This window comes from Camelus bactrianus, chromosome 2, assembly GCF_048773025.1.
Source record: "Camelus bactrianus isolate YW-2024 breed Bactrian camel chromosome 2, ASM4877302v1, whole genome shotgun sequence".
NCBI lineage: Eukaryota > Metazoa > Chordata > Mammalia > Artiodactyla > Camelidae > Camelus > Camelus bactrianus.
In genome coordinates, this window is record NC_133540.1 from 50002246 (window position 1) to 50027587 (window position 25342).

Consider the following 25342-nt stretch of genomic DNA (forward strand, 5'->3'; position numbering starts at 1 on the left):
CCTCGTTAGGAAACTTGTATCTGTAAATGGAAAAGGGCTCTTTTGGAAGAGGAGTGGGAGGACGGAGAGGGAAGTTTCTCTGATTTCCTTACTCCCTACCTGCTGGTTTGTCTGATTCCCTCTCCAGCTCTCACTGTCTGATAAGGAATTGATTCTTCCACTCCTCTCCCCCTCCCTCCCTCCCTCTCTTTCCTTCACCCTGAGTAACGGTACTGTCCTAGCAAGTGATGCTGTCGGAGACAGGAGACGGGCACCGAGGAGGCATCGCCCTCGCCGCCGCGGGGCGGGAGAGCCTTTCCCAGCACCAGCTCCCGGCTCGGCCCCGGGCTCCCTCCTCGCAGCCACGGGCGCAGCAGCTGCCCCCACGGTTTGATGGTGGGCGGCGGCGGCGACTCTGCTTTGGTTCCCGCCTCTAACTGCTCGGTCTCGGGCCGCACGGTTCGGTCTTCCTGCCTCTCGGCCCGGGCCCGCCCGGGACTGCAGGAGCCGCGGGAAGTGGGGAAGGGGCGCAGCGGGGAGACCGCGCGGCGGCGGCGGCGGCGGCGGCGGAGGCCAGCAGCCGGCATCCCGGCGCTGGGGCCGCGGCCGGCGCGATGTCCACCAAGGTCAGGAAGTGCAAGGAGCAAGCGAGGGTGACCTTCCCCGCGCCGGAGGAGGAGGAGGAGGAGGAGGGCGAGGACCAAGGCGCGGAGCCGCAGCGCCGCCGGCGGGGCTGGAGGGGCGTCAACGGGGGGCTGGAGCCGCGCTTGGCGCCCTTGCAGCGGGAACCTCACGGCTACTGCCCGCCGCCCAGCTCCCCGGGGCCCGACATGTGAGTACACGGCCGGCCGCGGCCCCTCGCCTCGAGAGGACAGGGCTGGGGCGGGTAGGCTCGCCCCCGGCCGTCCCGTAATGTATCCCGGACCCCCAGAGCCCACCCTCCACGACAGTTATATTCAGGGCGACTTGAGGGTAGACCTAGGCCGGGGTCTCGCCCCCTTGGTCCTGCTTTGTGGAGGGACTTGGGGGGCCACCGAAGGCGTGGCAGGGGTCTGTGCCGGCTCGAGCCTCGAGCGCTCGGAACAGCCCCGCCGACTGACACGACGGATGCCAAACAAGCTTTCTAGTAAGCGGACGCCTGCTCTCCTATAACCAAGGAGCCGCGCACCGCTACCCCATAGTCGGAGGACCCCGCGGATAAAAGGACCCCGGGGTCCCCGAGCTTACCCCGGGAGGTCAATGAAGGGGAAGGTGTGCTTAGACCCAGGCGCGCACTCGAATCCCGACCTCCTCCGCGGCGTCCAGCGTGGCCCCACCCTGGGAACCCGAGTCGCCTCAGACGCTCCGGGCCGTCGAGAATGAGAAGGGAGGGGACCGTGTGCGATACCGAGTGTGGGCTGAAGGTTTGCCCTGTCGCCTCTTTTCCCGACGGTCCATTTACAGTCGGGGGGAAAACTGGAGCCGAAGCCCCAGCGGGTCTCTCGGGGAGAGAGTGGGCGCGGGGCGGCCTCCGGAACTTGGTTGTAGTTCCCAGGCGGCTGAGGGTCAGTAGCTGTTTCTTTTTTAAAGGAAGGTAGAGGTCGGCGCTTTAATGTGTGAGGAAGAGCAACTTTTTCTTAATTTCCAGATCTTGGAAGTAGCCTTTAACCAGCTGCGAGACGCAGAGAGATGAAAAAGAGGGTGGTTAGTTGTATAGGGGTGCATGCTCTTTATTTCTTTTGTCACGTACCTTGGGCGTGTCGCGAAGTTTACTGTCTTTATTTTAGGAAGAACGCACGGATAGGTAGAGGACTTGGGGCCAGTCTTGGCGGGCGGCACTCACCGCCTGGGCCGGGTAACTAATTTTCCCGGGAAGGGACGGAGGTTCTGCAGCGCCCCCTGCTGCCCACGTGCTGTGCATAGCCCGCGTGCGAGACCTCTGGGGCGACCCCGAACCAACCTGATCTCGTGCTGCTTATCTGGCTCAGAGCCCGCACCTGGCTCGGCCGGACTTGCTTACAGAAAACAGAAATCAGTGTCCGGGAGTAGATCGCCTAGGGAAGGTCTCTGATTGAAAATGAGCAACGCATGCAGACGAGGTTCAATTACTGCTGAAGATTAAACTGGAGTGGAACAGGCCCAGGAAATGGAGGGAAGGTATGTCCTTTGGGATTAAAGCGCGGCTAGCTCTCTTCCCGCCTCACCTAAGGTTTTAAACAGATTGTCCATTTTTCCGTTTGCCAGTTTGGTTTTTTTGAATTTCTTAATTCTTTTATTGATTTGTTTTTTTGTTTTATCTTAAATCCCCACTAAAAGGGACACCAGAGCATTCTTATCTGAGGAAGTAGGGCGAAGCAGAGGTTCCACACTTTGCTTTTTGAAGCTTGAGGTCAATTACACAAAGCATTGGGACAAATTCTATTGTAGACTTGCTGTCTAACTGGTAATAGAACGAACATTTTTCCTATCTGCCGACTTTACAAAATTCAACAGGTAAATGTAGCGTACTTATTTTGTGAAGCGACCTAGAAGACCCAGTCATTTGGAGGAGACACATGTTAATAAATGTTCCTTCTGGAAGCAGGGCAGCAAGCTCTTCATGTTTCTTTGCGTCCTGTCACTTGGTAGCCTTAGAGACGCACTTAATATCTGTAGCACAGATTAGCTCTTTATTCCATCTTTGAGTGGAATATGGTCACAGTTTAATAGCCCAGAAAGTGAACATACACTCCTAGGATGGAAATGGAGAAGGATACCCAGTTTACCAAAGCCCCAGGGTCGTTTTCAGTAGGCAGAACAGAACAGCCGAATTTAACATTCAGCAAGATGAATCCCACTTTTAAACCACAAAGATTCCTTAGCAGAACCCTGTTGCTCATTTCACTGCTCCATGTTCTAGTATTCCATTCAGAAATTTTAAACAGACTAGCTTAGGAAGGAAGTGTCATCTGCTTTAGCACTAACAAGACTTTTTTTTTTTAATCCTTTGCTAGAACTCTTAATTCAACCATTGATTCAAACCAAGACTTCCTTTTTCCCAATTGTTTTGCAAACCTAGGACCAAGAAGTATGTTACTGGCAAGATGAATTTATTCTTGAAGTTTTTGGTTATTAAATATGATTGATGAACTCCAAAAGCATTTGAAGGGCATTCTTGTGAATTTTCATTCAAAGACATTTCTTAAGCATTTACATGTGCCAAGTGCAGACTAGGAACAACAAGCCATAAAGACAAGTATGACAACTTTACTACACTTGAGGACTTTTAAGTCTCATAAGGGAGAGGTTGAAATGAAACTGGGCATGATCAATTGTACTATTAGTTAGAATACATTTGTGCATAAATACATACATCAAGGATAGAACTATGAAAAGTCAAATGCAAAGGAGAAATGGGCAACATAATGTTGTGGAGAAATCAAGAAAACCTTATGAGCCTTAAAAGATAAATAGGATAGGAAGCAGAGACAGAGTGGATAATTAATCCAAGCCCCCCTGCTTCCAAAATGCCACACATGTCCAGAGAATATTAACTGAGTTTTGTTGGAACACAGAGCATGTGTAGGAGAGCAGTGAGATTTAGCTGGATGTGTTAGTTTGGGGAATTAATGTAGAGGATCTTGTGTGTCAACGGAGGCGGTAGGGAGCCATCGATTGTTTCATAGCAGCAATAGTTTGATCAAAGCCACTCTGCGAACAGGATGGATTGAAATGGCAGTTGGCAGAATATGAATAAATAAATCAGGGGGCTATCGTAGCTGTCCAGGCTAAGATTAGGATCTGTAATAGTGTAGGACTGATGGGGTGGAATGGAGAGGGAACACACAGATGGAATCTATGGGAATTTGCAACTCCTATCCATGAGGGTTTTAAAGAGAAAGCAGGATCAGAGATGACTTGGTAATTTTGATGTAGATGACTAAGGTCATGAGGTCATTGTTGAAAAGAAAATAATAAAGAGGAGGATCTGATTTTTCAGCCAGTTCTGACTGAAGTGTCAAGCAGGAAGATGAAATGCAAGTTTGAAGCTTGGGAGAATGTGACAGTCTACTGTCTACTGGCATTGTTAGTGAGTTGTATGAGTTTATGATACTATCCCAGGGAGGAATGTGAAGAGAGATACGAAGAGGGGCTGGCTAGTTTTCTGAGGGAATTTTGTTTGTTTGTTTAGAGGGCAGAAAGAAAGAGGAGCAAGCAAAGGACACAGAAAAAGGTGAAGGAGCAGGTGGTACTTAGACAAGAATGCCTAGAGAGAATTTCAATAAAAGGAAAGAATTGACCCAGAATTGGCAAATACTCGGTAAATCAAGAGAGAAACTCACAGGGGAGGGTTTAGCTTAGTAGTAGATTGTGTGCTTAGCATACACAAGGGCTGGGATTTAATCCCCAGGACCTCCATTAAAAATAAATAAGTAAATAAAAACCTAATTACCTCCCTCCCCCAAAGTGGGGAAAAAATGTAAGAGACAAACTTGCGAGTTTGCTTTTAGTAAGAAGAATCAATCCTTTGTATGTATTAACACACATGAACAAAATCATTAGATTTCTCAGCTGTTATCTTTAGGAGAGAAAGGCTTCTGGAAGAGTGTATTTTGTTTAGTTTTTCTTGTGCTGCCAAAAATTTGTCATAATAAAAGCAGTAATTTGTGTTTACGTAATACCTCATGCTGTCATTTATACAAATTAACTTGAGTTACACCTCTTTAAAGCAGGTTTTGTCATTTGGCAAATGAGAAAATTGGTACACAGTGATGTCAAGTCAATTTCTAAAGGTTATTTGGCAAATCAATAATAGAGCTTCTGTAGTCAATATAGTGTTATTAACTATAGTCCCCATGCTCTACAATAAATCTCTATAGATTTATTCATCCTATGTAACTGTAACTGTGTACCCTTTGACCAGCATCTCCTCATTTCCCCCCACCTCTCAGCCTCTGGTAACTACAGTTCTACTCTGCGTCTTATGTATTTGACTTTGTTAGATTCCATGTATAAGTGAGATCATGAAGTTTTTTTTCTTTCTGTGTCTGGCTTATTTCACTTAGCCTAATGTCTTCCAGGTTCCTTCATATTGTCACAAATGGCAAGATCTCCTTTGTGAAGGCTGAATAATATTACATTGTATACACACACACACACACACACATGGTTTCTTTTTCTATTCATCAGTAGGTGACACAAGTTTTTTCCGTATATTGGCTGTTTGCTAAGAGAGTAGGTTTCAGGTTCTCTCATTGCACATACACACAAAAGGTAACTATGTGAGGAGATGGACAGTTAATTACCTTGACTGTAATAATCATTTCACTATGTGCAGTTGACCCTTGAACAATGCAGGGGTTAGGGGTGCCGACTCCCCTGCACTGTCGAAAATCCCTGTTTAACTTTTGACTCCCCTAAACTTAATTACTAGTAGCCTACTGTTGATCAGAGCCTTGCCAATAGCATAAATAGTTGATTAACACATATTTTGTATGTTATATGTATCATATATTGTATCCTTCAATAAAGTAAGCCAAAGAACATGTTATTAAGAAAATCCTAAGGAAGAGAAAACACATTCACAGTATTGTACTGTATTTATTGATACCATAGGCTTATGTCATCTGTTACAAAAGGACTCATCTGTCACAAAAGGATTCATGTGTCTGTCAGTATCTACATCAGTATCGTATTGTATGATACAAAACACTGTAGGTATTATACATATGGCTAACACTAGACATCAAAAATGAAAAAATAATGTGAAAAATTCATAATTTTTTGCAGGTATAATGTACATGCATTGATAACAAAGAAGTAGCAATATGATTGCTTTATGGTAGCCTGGTGTAATCCATACGGTTGCTTCACTAGCCTAGAAACTAATGAATGAACCATTATAAAATTTTTACAGCACACAGTATTACCATGCCATATTCATAATACAGTATTGGAAACATTACTACTTTTTCTTTAAAACCAATTACCTGTGATGCTAGATTGATAGACAGTTTCTCCAGCTGAGAGAGAGAGGCAGGCATACTAAATAGTAATGTAATTCTTTGAAAACAAAGTTATAAAACAGTAAGAAAACTAACATTACTATTATTAAATTTATTTTAAGTATATTATTTAATTATTTAAATATATTTAATTACTTAAATATATTATTATTAAATATCACTCATCTCATGGCTATGCAAAGATAGACTAGTATCTCTATATATTTTATTCATTTGTGACATGCCTAACTTTTTCTTAGTATTTTCAATGTTTCTAGGCTACATGGTTTGTCTGTGAGTTTTTTCAAATTGTTGTAAATCTCTAAAAGTCTTTCCAATATATTTATTTTAAAAATATGTGTACAGGTGAACCCACACAATTCAAAGCAGTGTTGTTCAAAGATCAACTGTATATGTATATCAAATCGTCATATTGTATACTATAAACATATACAATTTCTATTTTGAAAATTATGTAAAATAAAGCCGCAGAGTGACTTGATGATTAAAAAAATAGAGCTTTTGTTGCTCAACTTTGTATGACAAGGGATCTGAATTTGAGTACACAGTGCCTTGCATGCCAGATTTTCTAGCTGGATGTTAGTTTCTGTGGTGCTGGCCTTGTGTAGATGTTCCAGTCTAGGCTTAGCTTGGCTGTGGGACTGAGAACACGTTGCACGTGTTGGATTGGATTTCAGGTTAGAAGCAGCACTTCTCTCCCGTGGCTGGAGTAGAAATCAGAGATTTGCCAAGTCACTGTTGAATCTTCAGGGATAGGAATTTGAACTTCAAGGATTAAAGTCAGACTATCATTATTAAGGAAGAGGCAGGTTTCTCCATAGTTATAATTTTCAAGAATAGCACAGCACAGCATTAGACTTGAGACCTTTAATCATCAGATACTTTGAATTATATTTTTAGTTTATCCCCTAGAGTAGTAATTTTACTATGTACAATGTAGAGTTGTCATGTTGGTTTGTTGTAAATTATTTTCGTATAATATTGAAATAATGCATGAATATAGTTTTAAAACTTAGTGCTAAAAAAAGGCTTACAAGAACAACAAGAAGCTCATGGCAGTTCCCTGGTTCCCTCCCCTTTTCTTCCTGTTCTCTATTTCACTCCACTTTCAACTCCTTTCGGTATTGCTACTTTGTTTTTCATGTATTTTAGATGTCATCAGTAGTCTTAAGTAAGAATTTTCACTCACTTATACCTTTCAGTCTCCCCGATCCTACACCACATGGTTTATCACAGTTTTGGGGTAATATCTTCCTTAACGTCTTCCTTATTATGATCATGTAACTGTCACTCACTGCTAAGTCAAGTTGTGTAGTATGATTACGTTTCTTTTCTTTTATGGTTAGTTGTTTTTCTTAGAGAAAATATTTGTCCCATCTTGTTCTTGCCTCTTTAGCTAAATCTTTTACAGTCTCTGACTGCGTGTGTTTTCCTGAAGACATCTCTTCCAAACCTTCTGACTTCCCTTGTTTGTGGACTTTAACTCCCCTCGCCCTCCCCATGAATGATCTCTTCATTAGTGCTGTTCTGAAATGTCAAGATATGGGTCTTGAAATGCCTTGATATGGGTCTTTTTTTCATTCCATGAATTGGACATTTGGTAAACCCTTTGGTGAACCCTCTCATTATTTAAAGCTTATGCCCTTTGATTCTGGGAAGCTCTCTTGTATTATTTCTTTAATTTTTCCTACCTGCTATTTTCATTCTTCTTTCTGGAATTCCAACTATTTGGATGTTGGGTTTCCTGATCTGATACTCTAGTTTTTGTATCTGTACTATGGTGTTTTCCAGTGGTTGTTTTTTCTGTTCTTCTTTCTGAGGTATTTCCTCAAATATATTTTCTGACTCTTTCACTAAATTTTTTCAATTTTATCTATTATATTTTTCATCTCTAAAACTTTGTTTTAGTCTTATGAGTATTCCTTTGTTATAACATTCTTTCTTATTTCAGAGATACAGTATTTTTAAAAAATTTCTCAGGGAAGGAAGGATTAGAGGATAGTACACCTGGCTGCTGGTATTCTGGAACTAGCCAGGGACCCCCTGTTCTTAGTTCATACCCTCCCCTGGACCTGGTATCCCCACATTTAGAGAATCTTTTTAGTTTCCCCAGAGATTTTGTTTCCTGTATTTCTTATAGGGAGGTGAGAGTGTTGTCACTTGGTCATATCGGCTGGGGGTTAGTGATCCAGCGGGAGGGTTACTACCTACTTCTTATACAAAATTTCAGCCAATTCCTCCATTTTAGGCTCCTGCCTCATCTCTACTTTCTGAGACTTCTTCTGCCTTCAGTTTCTGAGCCTTTTCTAGTATTGGGTAGATTAGCCTGCTTTTTGTCACAGGCACTCTGGTTGGACCTTCTTTCTTTCTGTTAAGTCCTTCACCATTCTTCCAACTCATCTCCTTTTTGTACATTGTGGAGTGGGGTTACACATGTCTCCTGGTTTTGTGGAAGATGAAATTTGTGTTCTTTGTTCTCTGTGTTGTTTAGGTGGGTAATTTTGGAGAGGTGAAGGGGTGAGAAAGGCCTTTATTCCATCATCTTGAAACAGAACATCCCTACAATTCTGTTTTAGGTGTTCATTTAAGTCCAAATGATGACAGTATTATTAATAGAACCAAGATTGCAGACGGAAGAATATTCTTAATTATGATTGATCCTAATAGGCAAATGGAATTGACAGTAATCTATTCAGTGTGATTTTGGAGGAGGGGGAGCAATTAGATATATTTATTTATTTAATGGAGGTACTGGGGATTGAACCCAGGACCTCATGCATGCTACATATGCACTCTACCACTGAGCTATACCCTCCTCCTATACAGTGTGATTTGAGGATCATCTGACACCCTCCACCTAAAATTATCTTAGTACCATACTTCCTAAATTTAACTCATATAGAATATTTTGAAGAAGAATAGAATGTTTGAGTTTATCTAGTCTAGAATGTTCTTTTACAAGTTGATAAACTGAAGCTGAAGGTTGCCATTGAATTCACAGCAGCTGCGGGACATCTGAAATCTCCATATTCCTAGAACTGCAGTGTTTACACTGTGGCCCCTTTTGGGTTAAGCATTTCTTTCTTCAACGAAATTTTAAATGCATTTACTCCTAGGAGGAGCAACACAGGAGACTACTAATTATTACTAACTCATTTATGAGATTCAATTAATTCATCATTTCAATTTGACTACTGATGGGAGATCAGCTTGAGAAAGTTTGAGCTAAGTAGGAGGACTAAGAATGGGGGGAAAGAGAAAAGGACATCTCAAGGCACAACTGTCCCCCTGCCAAATACCATTTACAGCTTTCTATTTTTTAATATCGAAGAGGTGAAAGGATCCTAGACATCATCAGAGGACTGGGTTAGAATTTTAGAGGTTTTTAATTACTGTGCTAGGATAGCAAAGGTCTGTCTGTTGTGTTCTCTCCTTCTCTCTAAAACTCCACAAGAAATGTAATGGGAGGAAGACAGCTTTTTACAGAGCTCTCTGCTCTTAATAGGAAGACTTTCAACTTCCTCGCCAGAGATCGAGATCGACCCCCTTCAGGTGATCAACACTGCACAGTGTTGTTCTGGCAGGGGAGCCAGATTAGTGGCCTGTTCAGGGTGAATACAGAGGAATCTGGCCCCATATAGAAGGTCTGGTAGTTGAGAACTACGGGTGGACAACTTCACACTTGTGCATTAGGGGCCCAGCAGTGACTTTATGAGAATATTTAGGATTGTTATAGCATTTTGTCTTTAGCGTCTAGAGCAGAGATGTTTCTCTTCACTTATCTAGTCAAAAAAATTCCTCTATTCAAAAGAAAACTCCCCTCTTTTCTTTGCACTATTCAAATAAGAGGTGACAACATGGATTTGGTCCTGGACCTTTTTTAAAATGAGATTTAAATGTCCATAAGCGTGTGACCTGTTAAGGAAAGAGCATGTCAGTACTAAACACTGTACAGCAGTTTTGCATTTCTAAATACATTTTGTCAAATAGGACTGATGCATATGGATTCTCTGTTGAAAAGCAGGTCACAGGGTGATGAGATGGGAGCAAGCATCTGAAAACCTCAGACTTCTGACTTGAATATGGATGATACTGATAGAAACCCAGATCCTTTTTCTTCTAATAATATTAGAGATTTATATATATTTATATAATTGATAGTGACTAATGTATTTTAAAAGCCAAATGTGAACTTATCTTGGGTCAGTAGAGGTTTTTGATTTTATTATTGAGTTCATTTGTCTCAGTTCTTGTTCAGTTATAGACTGAATTTGTATTTCACTTGTAATGTCATTGTCTCTAATCTTCCTGGAATAATAGAAATTAGTTGTAGAAAATATTGTTTAATAAATGATTTTCTTTTTGAAGATAAGCTTAATTATTATTATAAAAGCTTATTTTAAAATTTTTATTAAAGTGAAGTTGATTTACAATGTTAGTTTTAGGTATAAAGTAAAGTGATTCGGTTGTACATATACATACATATATATTTTTCTCTTCAGATTCTTTTCCATTATATGTTATTACAAAAAATTTAATATAGTTCCTTGTGCTATGGAATAGGTCCTTGTTGTTTATCTATTTTATATATGGTAATGTGTGCCTGTTAATCCCCAACCCCAAATTTATCCCTTTTCACCCTATCCCTTTTGGTAACCATAGTTTGTTTACTACGTCCATGAGTCTGTTTTTGGTTTGTAAATAGCTTGTAAAAAGCGTATTAATTCTATGATTTATCCTCTGTTTGCCCTCAGATTTTCCTGATAAAACGTAACTTTATGTAAGACCAAAGTCAAGAGATGTTAAGATTCATCGATTTCTTTGCATGGTGTAACTAAGAATCGATGAATGTGATTAAGCATAAATCTGCTTCAAAAGAAGAATGATTGTTTACATTACTTTAATTTCTGATAATTAATTTATATTAAAGTATTCATGACATTACTCCCAGTTCCCCTCCATCACTACTTCCACACATTATATGTGACCAAGGGTATTCATTAATCTGAAGAGGAAAAGTGTCTGTTCCCTAGGTCTTCAGTCTTAACAGTTTAAGGACACATGCATCTGTGCCTCCAACAGATGAATCTTCATCAGTCATGTACTAAAAGCCAGGCATACAGAGATACAAAGAGACAGCTTCTGCTCTTATGTATGTTACAGTATTGTTGAGGAAACAGGCACGCAAGCAGACAATTACAAAGCAATACAACAGTCAGTTCAGTGGTGTTACACACAAAATGCAGTTCCTGGAAACAGAAACATCTACGTTCTAGAAGACATTTGCTTCAATGCCTTTTGGGGCATATTCGTCAAGAACTCATGCCATCAATGGTTAGGGGTGCTCACCTCTGCTCTCGGTGGACTTCTAGAGGGAGCAACACACTGTTACATGGCTCTTTTGCTTTTCTGGCCTTAATGCTGAAGGGTCTGGCTGCGCTTTCGTGTGAGGGGTGACAGGGAAAGCGACAGAGAACGGGGACCGGAGCTTCCCTCCAACAACAGCTTCTTGTCTTCGACTTAGTCATTAGGGCAGATACCAAAATTAGCAACTGTCTAATAGATTTATTAAAATGATACATGGAGAATTCTGAATATAACACTGGCCATCAGAAACTCTCAGGGAATTAATTACTGTGGAGACCCAAATCTCTCTCTAGACTTGTGGGTGCTGGAATCGCTACATTTTAATTTTTTTCTCATATGGGAATCTTTAGACATGAAAATGATGCCTTCCTGTTTCTAAAATGGAGCGCCTTATCTTGCTGGTTTGGCTGCTGCCATGACAATGTGTTGCTGAGCAGCGCGCGGTGTCGGTAGATGCAGGCTCGCGGCAGGCCGTGTGGGACGTCCCCGCTACACTAGATAGTCGAGCTGATTGGACCACCTTTCTCTAACTTGCACGCTGGTGCGCTTAGGGACTCCTGACATTCTGAGTGTCCCCCCACTGTACTTCTCCTCCACAAATACACAGATTAAGGGATTTTCGAAATGTGTGGTTTTGATGACATTGTTGAGGCTGTTTGTAAGAAGCCCTTTGCTCTCTCCAAGCGCACTCACACGTAGGCATAGCGGGTAGCTATCGGATGTCTCCAGAGGCAGCCGCTTTGACTGACAGGTGCCTGTTTGCCAGGGGAACTGTGGGGTTTGTCTATTTTTTGACTTATCATCTCTGACTTTCTTGTTCTTTGTCAGTGCCTGCTGCTTCCCACCTTCATTAAACTTCCAATTATCACCAGCCCCGATATGGTAACTATCATGGTGGTTGCTCTCACACACCTCTTCCCCCTCCTCTGTGCTTTTCTCACTCCTTACCTTCTGCTTTCTTGCCCTTCACAGAAGGGCAGACTGGATCCTAGCCGGTGGGCACGTTCACTTTCTTCAGCGTGGTAAACTGATTAGACAAAACAATTTGGGTGTTATTCTCATTGCTTTGACTCACATCTACGGTGGTGGTGTTTTGCTTGCTTGCTAGATGAATTGAGTAGCTGTTTAATTCTTCACCTCATTTAAATAAAAGATTTGAGGTGACTTCTTTAATAATGTTCATTTGTTGCTGACTTTTAAACAGCTTGTGATTCAATCCAAAGAGCCATTTTAGTGTTTTTAAGAGAACCAAAATATTCCAACATATAAGCTAAGCATATATTTTAATAATGCTATTTTGACTTGCAACTTGTTATTCATTTTTTTTTTTATTCCCTAGCAACAGCATGGTAAAGTAGAGAGACCCTTGGAGAGAACCTCTGAGCTCTCATTTTCTGATTGTCTACCTTTCAGTGACCTTAAGGAAGTTAACATTCTGACTGAGTCACTTTGTAGATTAGCATCAATTGACAAGTATTTTTGAACTATATTAGGCACTAGCTAAGAAGTATAAAAATTAAGATAGGAAGCATGGAACATTTATCCTCAATCAAATTTAAAGGGCATGGATATCACAGGAGACAATAGTCAAGGAGACAAAAATCAAGGAGCGGGGGGGGGAGAAATGTATAGATTTATGGGCGGATGCAATATTACAAAAGCTTAGGCTGAAGTAGTCAGGAGTGGTTTCAGAAGGGGTCAAAAGACAATATTTCAGAATGAACAGAACCCTGCTGGTCTTCTAGTTATGACCTGTGAAGCTCTGCCTTGTTTACAGAGGTGTAACGTAAGGTGGACCACAGAAAGTAGGGAGGATTTGCATTGGTGAAGGGCCAGAATAAGGGTATGCCCAGGGATGAAAACAAAAAGGACCATCCCAGAGGCAGGTGTAGCAGGGTCAAGAAGCCAGAAAAGCTTGGATGGGCAGCAAGCTCCTGAACTGGTCTTTCTCCTGAACCTCCTGCCCACTGACGAGGAGAGAAAATAATTGACCAGTGTTCAATCTGTGATTTAAATTAGTTTTTTTTTTAAATCTGCTTTATTTTTTGCTTGCTAAACAGACAGTTGTTCTCATTCAACAAGGGAATTAAGCAATCAATAAATTAAGCAATTAAGTTAATTAAGCAATTAAGTAATTATGTGAGTTAATAGGGAAGGAAGGTTGCCCTACATTATCGCAGGGATTTGGTCAACTAGGACAGTGTCTCCCTGTGCGGCAAGCTGGTGTCTAAGGGACTTTGCTTGCTGATTCTTCCCCCCAATCTCTAAAAGGGGTCAGAGTCTCTTTATGGTTTGCATGTCCACTCCCATTTCACTCTAGAGAGATGCTATGAGGTCAATTTCACTGATCTTAGCCTGATACTATAAAGTAAATTTTCTTTTTAAGAAATACTTTTTCATTTGGATAAAATGGCTTGGGCTCTTGGAAAGCTGCCCCTTCCCCTGCTCTTCTCTGTAACATTGGGGCATTGGGGGAGGAGAGCATATGTGTCCCCTGAGGGTGGGGGGGGGAAGGGTGATGTTCTCTTAACAATTCTGGCCTCTGGGCAATATGCATTGCCTATGTGGGTTTGCTTGTTAATGGCAATAGCTTGATCTTGGCTGACTTGCCTTTGTCACCCAGACGTGCCCCCTGGCATATTTAGTTTCAGCTCAGTTCCCACAAGCTACGGAGCTGGGTGCCTGCAACATCCTCTCTCCAGCTCACAGCACCAGTGGTCATCTCTAGTTCTGGTGCAGGCTCCCTGGCTCTCAGGGCAGGGTTCACACTACATGAGAGCAGAGGATGGCTTGAGAAAGCCCATACCATTCCCTGCTTAACCAGGCTGGGCTGCTTCAGATCTACAAATCAAGCAAGTGGGCCAAGAATCCCCCCTCAGTGTTCCTCACCTTACTGGATTCACATCTTGACTTTTACTTCCCTTCTGTTGTTTCTTTCTTCTCACAGGATGGGAGGCATGACGGCACTGCTGTCAAAAGTGGGAGAGCTACCCTGTCTGTGGATGAGGGAGCTCAGCGATCAGGGTGCTTCAGAAGTAGAGAAATAAATTCTTCCTCAAGACAATTCCCCTTTTCCCAAATTCTGCTTGCAAAAATCCCATTTTTCTTGCAAAAAGCTGAAAATTACCTTGATCTTTCTCTTTATGCTCCTCCTCTAAAATTTATCTCCTCCATTTTCCCCCTTAACACACCTACCCAACTCTATACAGCATTCCTCACCCCTGAGGCTGCAAGATGTACTGAGTTAACCAGGGCCAAGATCTCGTATTTGGAAAGGCAAAAGAGAAAAGCATGTTGCTAACTTTTCAAAAAAATATCCTTGATAGCGTAGGAATACCCTTGATAGTACAGAAATAAGCAGAATAATATGTTTATAGGGCAGTGAAGAGTGAATCTGAGGAGCAAGGAAAAGAAGGTTGGTCAGGAAGGGTGGGGCAGGCTGCCAACATCCTTGGAAATCAGCTGGAGGAGCCTAGTACTGTTTTGCTTTTAAGAGAAGTGTGACAGTAAAAGCAGAGTTGAAGAAGCACAGGCTGCTGGGGATGGCCGTTGGGTAGCAAATCTGGAGCAGCAGGAAGCCCTGGAAAGAATAGGAGTCAGACAGCCCCTGGGTTGAATCCCAGTTCTGAATTGTACTATGTGGGTCTCCTTGGGCTCTGTCCTTTGAGTTCACTTTTCTTGTTTCTGAAACAGAAAATAATACTTGCTTCATAGCAGTGTTATGAGAATTAAATATGATAGTGCATGAAAAACGTACATATATACCAGGTACGCAGTAAAGTTTGGTTGCCTCCTCTTGTGCCATCTCTGCTGGAAAGCTGTTGTAATAACCCTGCCACGATGTGTTAAAGATCTGGGGGAGAGTGTTGACAATAAGAATTGGAAGGAAGGTGGTCCAGTATAGGAAACATTCCAAAGGAGAAGCTTCAGAACCTTGTGACTGACAGGGTCAAGACAGTGAGTCACAGATGACCTTGAAATTGCTGAGCCTGAATAACTAGCCTGAGATACAAGTGTTGCGGGGTTTGGGGGGAATGTAGGGAGTGCTGATTTAAGGGAGAATGTGAGTTGGGACATTTCAGAGTGACCAGAGGGCAGATAGTTGTACATGTGGGACCTGAAGTCAAGTGACAGGATGAGGCCCGGGAGAAGATTTGGGAACTCAGTTGGACATTTATTGAGCATGTACTCCCTAGGGAGCATTGGGTAATGACAAGTAAAGCATGACTGTACCGTCCAGGAATGTGGGCAGTGGTGGACATAGAAGGGGCAATTTATTCATACTCTATTAAAAAAAAAGAATTTAGAAACCATAAAATAGGCTTAAGACACATGGAATATAGGATAACTGATTTAAAATCTATGTGAGAAATTACTTAGGAGGAGGGGAAAGACTGTGCCAGAAATCTGGGATAGACTAGTGATGGTAGTTGAGCATTTTTAGATCTAAGCCAAATTCCTGGATACCCTGGGCCACAAAAAAAGGTGAGGGTTAAATAGTTCATATTGTTAGATCAAGGGAAGCAAACTCATCTGGAGAGACAGTCTTCTTGATACACAATTCTAGGATGATGTTAGCACTTGAATCCTCATAAAAGGTACAAGAGATGCTATAATGGAAACACTTCTTTAATCCTTTAAAAGCAGTTTTGAAAGAAACATAGTAACCCTTTAAAAATATCAATCCTTGATAAAAGAAAGGGCGTGACATTAAATGGTCACTAGTGAAGGCATTTTGCAGGCTTCTTATTAACTGTGATTCGGGGAAGTAGCCTCCTGGAGATGAGATTTGAAGTGGTAATAAAGCATGGAAAACCTAAACGAAGGTAAGGCTGCTTGTCCTCTAGCCAACACTGCTCAAACCCATTATTCCAACTTTGCTTTTGGCAGGGCCAGTGTGACAAGTGTCTAAAGGCCTACTAATTTGGGCTCATTGACCCAGGATATGTCCATTGCTTTTATATGGGAGATGCTCAGCCTTCAGCGTGCATAGGAATTGCAAAGGATGCTCATTCAAAATACATATTCCAGGGCCCCATCCCTGAGAGATTCTGATTTAGTTCATCTAGAATGGAGCCCAGAAATCTGGATTTTTAACAGGTACTCCAAGTGATCTTGAGGCAGGTGGTCCTCAAGTTACGCTTAGAGAAACACTGTTAGAAGTCAGAGGAGTTGATGGCAAAGTTATGAAAACTGAGGAGTGTTGCTTGTATTTCTGCCTCTGAATAGAATGGAGCAAAAGGATTGCCTCCGGGTACACTAAAATATTTCTTTTTATCTGCTTAAGTGTTTGGATAAGTACTGAGAACCCAAAGTTTGTTTCATAAAGCATGAAAAAATTTTTCTTTGCCTTAAGATGTGTGTTCAGTGTCTTACTCAGCTCGGGCTGTCATAACAAAGGACCACAGACTGGGTGGCTTAAACAACGAAAACATATTTTCTCACAGTTCTGGAAGCTAGAAGTTGGAGATCAAGGTGCCAGCATCATCAGGTTCTAGTGAATGCTCGGTCCCTGGCTTGCAGACAGTTGCCTTCTCTCTGCTTTCTCTTCTTACAAGGGCACTGATTCCATCATAAGGGCTCTACCCTTATAACCTCATCTAACCCCAATTACTTCCCAAAGGCCCCATCTCCATCTACTATATTGGGTGTTAGAGCTTCAACATATGGATTTGTGCATGGACACAGTTCAGTCCATAGCAGTCAGATACTACCGGCCATCCATATCAGCCATGAAGGAGATTGCACATGGCACTTGTAGAGCAATTGATTTAGGTCAGTGGTATTCCAATGCTTTTACCAGGAAGAAGGCTCTACCTAAAGTACCCTTGCAGTTCTGAATGAGTTGACTCATTGGATGGGGATCTACAGGTAAGAAAAGATCTGGCAAAATGATTTTAGTTTTAGCATCATTAAAGTTGAGCATCCTTTCCCATTCACCCTCACTCCTTCCTTATTTCTCATGTTGGAAGAGATGCATTGTCAAGACCAGCTGAGATTTAGGCCATGTTTATGCATTGTGGATGAATTGAATGTGACTCATACCATTTTATCAGTCCAGATTAATGAAGTTTATCTTGATACTGTAAGGAAAATTTTAAAAAAAAGACTCTTCTTATGTGGATTCACCATGAAGACAAGCAGCATGGTCAATGCTTTTATTCTGAAATAGCAGTATAATTTGTTCTAATTAAGAAATCTGACTTTACACTTAACTCAGTGTTAGAATCTTTTCAAGACAAAATCAAAATGACTCATGTGACTTGCGTTGTATAGTACTAATCCCACATTTCAGCTTGAATACACAAAATGAAGGTATAGTTTCCAAAAGAAGAAGAAATTCTAAGAAAAAACTTTAAAATACTAAAAAATGCAAAGAAGAAATTCAGGAAAGAGTAATTTTCTAATATTTTGAGATCACATTCTTTTGGAGGAAAAGGTGATGTTTTTATAAGTGATTTTCTTTGTACGTAGCAATCTTAGATAAAAATCCCTATTCCATTAAGATGTGACACTTTAATAATGAGTTTATTTCCCCAAAGATAACTCATCTGAGATTCATTGGAATTCTGCAGATATGTATATTCTGCATATATATTCTCTACTTATAGATAATGTCAGTATATCATCAGTGGTTAAGCACAAAATTCATCATATGGAAATTATACCCAATTGAACAGTACCAATGTGCAGCTTAGTAGCAATTAAGCTACTTATATAACAAGTGAGTACTCACTTATTATAATAAGAATATTTTAAAGATTTTTTAAAAACTCTTGTCACAGCGTTCGGTCTTAAAACAAAGTTCTCTTCTATACAGTCCAGTGAATACTATTTCCCAGTTCTTGTTTACCTAAAAATCGTCATTATACCAACAAAGACACGCACACAACACATGCTTCCACCCAACCTTGCACCTCCTAGTCTCCCACACACAGCACACACTTTACACACTTCACTCTGCACACAACTCTACACACCACACCTATTAATAATAGTCAAGACACATGGCCTTTGTTTAGCTTCAGAAAGATTATGATGTAATGGTTGCCAATATGTACCTATATTTTTAAAAATTTTTGTCAGCTAAGGGATTACAATTTTTTAAAATTTAAAGATGATTTTATTTTTTAATAAAAATACTCAAACTATGGTTAAAACTATTCAAAATGTATAAAAGGGTATAAGTGAAAAGTAAAAATCTCCTTCCTCTGTGACTCCTCAGTCTCACTCCCCAGAGCCCCAAGTACAAATACAATGAAAAGCTTCTTATATTGCTTTCTAGAAATTTCTACATATACATGTGTATCTGTACATATATGTATGGCTATGTATTCATAGAAATGTGTGTGTATGTATGAATACTAAATTTAATTTTTAAAAGTTGATCACCTACACTAGTTGAGCAGTTAGAATGGGGGCTAGTCACAGCACTCCCTGTCCTTGGACAAGTTAACAAGCTTGTGTGAGGACTTCTTTGGTTTCCTGACCCCTGTAGGTTTGCTGGCCATGCCTTGGTCTCTATCTGGGAGACCTCTGCCTGTGGCTTCAGTGCTTCTCTCTTAGTTTGGGGCCCACAGGGCTGAGAACTGAGTGGGCACTGGTAACCACCTCTGAGTCCTCCTGCTAGAGATGTCCCTACTGTCCACGCCCAGACCCCCGGGGAGGCCAGTGTCCTCTCTAGTTAGTTTTGAACCCCTGACTATGTGAATATCCTTCTGTCAATGGTAGAAGTTATTTCTGGAATATATATTATAGAAGGAAAGCTCTCCCCACCCCAGCCTTTCACTTTCAATTTGTAACTTTTATTTGTTCTTATTCAAAAGTCAGTAATGTGAAAAGAGCTTAACTGGTACCTTTGGTTTAACTCATGCAAAAACCAAAAATCACATTTTTTTAAGGGAAGTTATCTTAAGCATTTCAGTCAGCAAGAATGTTAGAACTGGGTAAAGATGCAGATGTGTACTTATAATAATAACCACTGAAATAATAAAAATAATCTATTAAAAATTATATTGTTTATCTAGCATCATTTTTCAGAGACTCAGAATTTTAAAAAAGCTTTTTATTCATGAGCTCACAAGGAAAATCTGGAGCCCTTTATAAATTTCCATTTTACACTTGGGATAAGGAGGCCCAGGGAAATGAAATTATTTACCCAGCATCACAGAAATTAAAATGTGAACTCAAATTGCTGTACACATCAATTAATGACATGACTTTCATAATGCAGCTAAATCTCAGCTAACATGGTTGGTGTTAGGATTTCAGTGTACACTATTCTGGATGTACAGTTGCTTTATTCACAAAGTAATACTAGTGCTTTTTAAACCATAAATCATACCATCTTCTTTTAGTACAAAGAGGCAATTATATAATATTGGTAATTAAACAACTCTTATAACAAAAGCCAATTATTTCCAAGAATATAATTATTTCCAAGAATATAAATCTAGATACAATTATTCATTTCCAAGAATATAAATATTATTTCCAAGAATATAAATTATTCCCAATTACTTCCAAGAAAATAAATCTAGATACTCTGATTTTATAATTGCTAAATCTTGTCTGTGTCATTGAAAAACTGAATCTTGTAAGTTTTTCGTAAGGGGGCTGGGAGGAGGATACCCTCAAGTGAAAAAGATGACAAACCTGAGATAATACTCTGCCAAAATACTGGTGTGTGTGTGTATGTGTGTGAGTGGTTTTATGTAGTTAAAAACATGCAATGACTTGAGAGGATTGTTCTGACCTAATTCTTGAAAAATTTAACTTCTTCAGCCTTCAAGCTTAGTGCTTTGGTGTCAGGTATCTGCTAGCCCCTGTTTTCAAGACTTCTTAGAGTAGAAGAAAGGTTATTTCCACAAGGTACGATGAGTGTCACAACGGAGACGTTGGTGTCTGGAAGTTGTTTCTATTATTATCCCTTGTGAAAGTCACTTTCTATTGAACAAGAACTCTTGTTCTGAAGGGCTTCCCGCTTCTCTCTGGGTTCAAGCAGCCGTGTTAAGTACAGGTATAAATTTCAGGCGAGTGATGAGTAACTGACCCGGCTGTCCACGAGCCACAGATCTGCGATGGGTGCTGTGGTTGCTCCAGAAATAGCCTGATAATGTGGAGGAAGCAATATGCCTTAATATTCTACAGTCATTTTTGTTCGTTGCTGCTGATTAGGTCCATGGAGGAAAGCCCATCCCTGAGGCGCAAGACGGTGATGCGCGAGAAGGGCCGGCGCCAGGCTGTCCGGGGCCCGGCCTTCATGTTCAACGACCGGGGCACCAGCCTCACTGCAGAGGAGGAGCGCTTCCTGGACGCCGCGGAGTATGGCAACATCCCCGTGGTGCGCAAGATGCTGGAGGAGTCCAAGACGCTGAACGTCAACTGCGTGGACTACATGGGCCAGAACGCGCTGCAGCTGGCGGTGGGCAACGAGCACCTGGAGGTGACAGAGCTGTTGCTCAAGAAGGAGAACCTGGCGCGCATCGGCGACGCCCTGCTGCTCGCCATCAGCAAGGGCTATGTGCGCATCGTGGAGGCCATTCTCAACCACCCCGGCTTCGCGGCCAGCAAGCGCCTGACCCTGAGCCCCTGTGAGCAGGAGCTGCAGGACGACGACTTCTACGCCTACGACGAGGACGGCACGCGCTTCTCCCCAGACATCACCCCCATCATCCTGGCGGCGCACTGCCAGAAGTACGAGGTGGTGCACATGCTGCTGATGAAGGGCGCCAGGATCGAGCGGCCGCACGACTACTTCTGCAAATGCGGGGACTGCACCGAGAAGCAGAGGCACGACTCCTTCAGCCACTCGCGCTCAAGGATCAATGCCTACAAGGGGCTGGCCAGCCCGGCGTATCTGTCCTTGTCCAGCGAGGACCCGGTGCTCACCGCCCTGGAGCTCAGCAACGAGCTGGCCAAGCTGGCCAACATAGAGAAGGAGTTCAAGGTAAGTTGCGCCCTCCACCCGGCTGCCCTGCGCGCTCATCCACTTCCCCACTGCTGCCCGGTGCCTTCCGTAGTTTGCTCCCAAATTAGTTTTGCCCACTGGATTTTAAATCAGGAGGAGTTGGGAGCGTCATTCAGAAATGATGTGATGATCTTCCCCTCTCAGCTGTGGTAAATTCTTTTTGGGAATGGTTATATACTGGATCAGAGAGCCATAATTATAGTGCTACTCGGTGCTCTGGATAAGTGTTAAGTAGAACGTGAGACTTCCCTTTTGTTAAAGGAAGGATTTGGTGTGATCTTCTCCCTTCCAGATTATTCCTCTTTTGTGGTTAGTTATATCGTGGCACCCAGCACAGAAGTTGCATTAGTTTTGCATGCACTGCTTATTGATCTAAACATTTGTATATCCCTTTAGATTGAAAGTCAAGCAGCTAATATAAAATACTAAATGAGTGACTAAAGTCATTTTGTTAATACGACAAAAATTGCCCTCCCTGAAATCCACAAATAAAATCTACAATATTCAGAATGGTGAGCCATAGACATCAGGTCAACCCAGAAATATAAGGACAACTTTGCTTTAACAGTTTTTTTTTTTAAATGAGTAAAGCTTTTTCTGAACATCATCTCCAGTCAAGTACTGTTACTTATTTTTATAAAAATTATACATTAATGGTAGAAAATTTTAATTTTTATTCAGTTGCTACATCCTGCCATGCATTTTGGATGGTTCTACCTACTAAATCTGAGGCAAAAGGAGATTTCTAGTGCTGGTGAAAGTCAGACTGTTTCTCAGTTTTTATCCACCTAAGAAGATGATCGTAGACATCAATTCCTAGAATTATTCTCTGAATGTTGAGTTAATCTTTTTAGTTTACTGTCAGACCACAGACAGAATGATTATTCTGTTTTTCAGATTGTAGTACAATTTTTCATACTTAAATGAGAGTTACACAAATGCAAATAGCAATATAATTCAAGTAATGGGGTTGAAAGAACATGGTAGGAAAGTTTTGTGGGTTTTTTTTTTTTCCCCTTCTATACATACCAAATTCCCTAGATATTCATCAACCTTCATCTTGTCCTAGTGGAGATCTGGCCTTAGTATAATTTTATTAAGTTTTTTTCTGATACAAAAGCTATATATATTTATTATAAAAATTTTGGAAAATGTGGAAAATATAAAGAAGGAAATAAATATCACCTATATCTACCCCTTCTGAAGAAATTCATTGTGTGGTATTTGAAAAGATTTTCTTCTTTGGACCTAAAATGAATTATTATTATTATTTTTTTGACAGAACTCAGGTAGAGCAAATTTAAAAGTTCAAATTCTGTTTAGAGAGAATAGGAAAGCATTCAGGTAAAAGCTGAAGTGTCATTTTATTTTGACATAGTAATAAAAAGTATAATTCTGAATTTGTTAATTCACTATTCCAAGTGTTACTCAGACCTTGTTTTTATGCATTTTGCTTGCTATATATTGAAAGTCTATAAAAGAGAGTCTAACAAAAGGGACTATTTCCCTACATTATGTTTTAATAATTCATGAAAGATGGTGATGTGTGCAGTTCTGCCCAGAGAAGTCATCTTAGGGAAGCAATGTGAAGAAAATCTGTTATTCATACTTTTCCCCTGAAGTTGGCTAAATCCACATTGATAATACTTAGACTCTCCTCTATCCTGATACAGAGTCACCTCTGATAACCTTTTAAAGGTAGGAAACTATTGCAAAAATGAAGAGGCAAATAGAGGAGAAAACACAACTGAGTTTAAGAAGACATCCATAAAGCTGCCCAATATCTAAGGATATGCAAAAATTACTTAAATCTCACAGCTCCCTTTTCTGAATTATACGGAAAGCATTTGTGTAGCATAACCACCTCTGAGCCAAAATACAGACCATTCTTCGAAAGTTACGGTCTCTAAGGACTACAGGTCTCTGTCCCCTGCCTGAGTGTTCCTTTTCATTCCCATTCTTACCTGTCCTTGTTATTTTTTTCTTATCTGCCTTCCTTTCACCTCTCGGTCCTCTCATCCCACACTCACGTCCATCTGTCAGGGCTTTAGACAGACAGAGAAAATAGTGCTTTCACAGCAAGACCCAGAGATGTGTAGTTCTGAAAGGGCAGGAAGTGAAGCTTATTTCTGAGGCAGGCAGGTCACGTCATTTGCCCTATTCCATGGTGTTCCCTCTATTCTTTCCACTGAGACTTTGAGCTCAAAGTCCTAGCCTTGAAATGAAGAAACAGATCATGCGTTCCCTAGTGAAAAAGGCATGACTTTTTTTTCCCCTTTTCAGACACATATACCTGTTTTATCTTATCCATGGCCTGTAAGATCCAGTATCTCACCTCTCAAATTGCCATCGCTTAGGTGCTTCGGGGAAGGTTCTTAGCCACCATGCAGTTTTCAAATTTCCTTGAAGAGTATAGGAAGCATGGTGCTGAAAACATATGAAGGTCATTACCCCCAGAGATGAACATTCTAGAATATAGATTTAGATAGATTAATGGAGGACAGCTTGGTGACAGGTTATTAAAGAAATATTTTTTGATGTGCAAATGCTGTCTGAAGCTATTCTGAGAAGCAGAATATTGGACAGGATGGACTCCAGGTCTAATCCTCCAAATGTCAGTGGCAAGGAAACTGGTCATTCATTAAACTACAAGAACACAGAGTAAAATTTCCTAATTCTGAATCAATGATGCACTTTTTTGCAAAAAAAATAAAAAATAAAAAGCCATTTGTCTTCCCTATGCCTCAGTTTTCCTCTCTTTAAATTAAAAAAAAAAACCAATTTCAACTTATATCACAGTGGGGCTGTAAGGAAGAAGAAAATAAATATATTCCAGAAGCAAGATAGCATTTTATAGTGAGGAGATACTCTAGGAATCGTTTAGCTTTGCAGACTTCTCATTTTACAAATGGGAAAATGAAGGCTGTAGTCAAAGTCCCATCTGCTAAGCCTAGATTTGGGTGCCTTGGGTCCCAATCCTACCTATTCTGACATACTGAGCCTGGTAACAACTGAAGCACTTCTATAGTATTTGATGTGTACCAAGCACACTCAAAGCATGTAATCCTTATGGTAGCAATATTAGATAGGCTTATTCTCATCAGAGAGGCTAAGTTACTTCCACAAGATCACACAGCTCCTAAGTGGTAGAAGCAGTATTTGAACCTAGGCAATCTGGTTTCAGCTTTATGCTTTTAACTGCTGCACTATCTTGTCTCTTTTGTTACTAAGGAGAGGATCTGACAGAACTAAGACTGCTTAGAGTTGAATTTCAATTTTCCTGTTAAGGATGAAAAGAGATTAGAACAATGATTAAAATGATACACAGTAAAGTAAGTGTGCTGAAACCTTGTGATGAGACCCAGGCTTTCCTGTTCTTCCTCTGGCTGGAGCAGATCCTCTAAGTTTCTGCTCTGCCAACTGGGCAGCAGATCCACCTGGTAACTTCATGGAGAACCATGGTAATGGAAGAGTGGCACGATGAGACTAATGAAGGAAAACTAAGTTAAGAGAAAATGATTAGCAAATTCAGACCAGACAAACTGGTCTGAGTTGTGAAGTACCATGAGACAAGACCTCGTGGTAGAGCTAACTGAGTCAGCTCAGGATGCAATGCAGACTTTAGATTGTTCCTTTTGCAACTGAGGAAAGGCTGTCTTTAGTGGAGCTCTCCATCTTTCCCTGGGAGCTCTGCATATATCGGCGAAACAGTACCCCCTAACTGCAATGAAGGAAATCGCCATTACCTCCAGCTCTGATTATTTTCTGTACTTGAGCGACAGACTTCTTCCAGCAGGAAATACTTAAATTGTTAGGAAAACAAAATGTTTTCCTTTTATCTTGGTTACCAGTTTTTTGCTTCTTGACTTATCTTTCAGTGGATGTGAAAAAAACTATGAAGCTTTAAGATCGGACAATTTGCACATTACAATTTTTAAAGATAATGAGTTATAGGGGGAGGGCACAGCTTAAATGGTAGAGTGAGTGCTTAGCATGCACTAGGTCCTGGGTTCAGTCCCTGGTACCTCCACTATAAATGAAT

General features: G+C 41.1%; 1 protein-coding gene across 3 annotated transcripts in view; it reads left to right on the forward strand.

Annotated features, from left to right (window-relative positions):
• Window positions 1-238: 238 nt before the first annotated feature.
• TRPC3 (transient receptor potential cation channel subfamily C member 3) overlaps window positions 239-25342 on the forward strand; it is a 70405-nt gene continuing 45301 nt past the window's right edge. For 2 of the 3 annotated variants that reach the window (XM_074341364.1, XM_074341372.1), the window contains exons 1-2: window positions 239-811; window positions 20508-21279. In XM_074341364.1, coding sequence (XP_074197465.1) covers window positions 594-811; window positions 20508-21279 — 990 coding nt within the window. In that variant the 5' untranslated portion in view covers window positions 239-593. Of the gene's footprint in view, window positions 812-857; window positions 2116-20507; window positions 21280-25342 lie in introns of those variants that run through there. The other variant, XM_074341381.1, reaches the window with a different exon arrangement.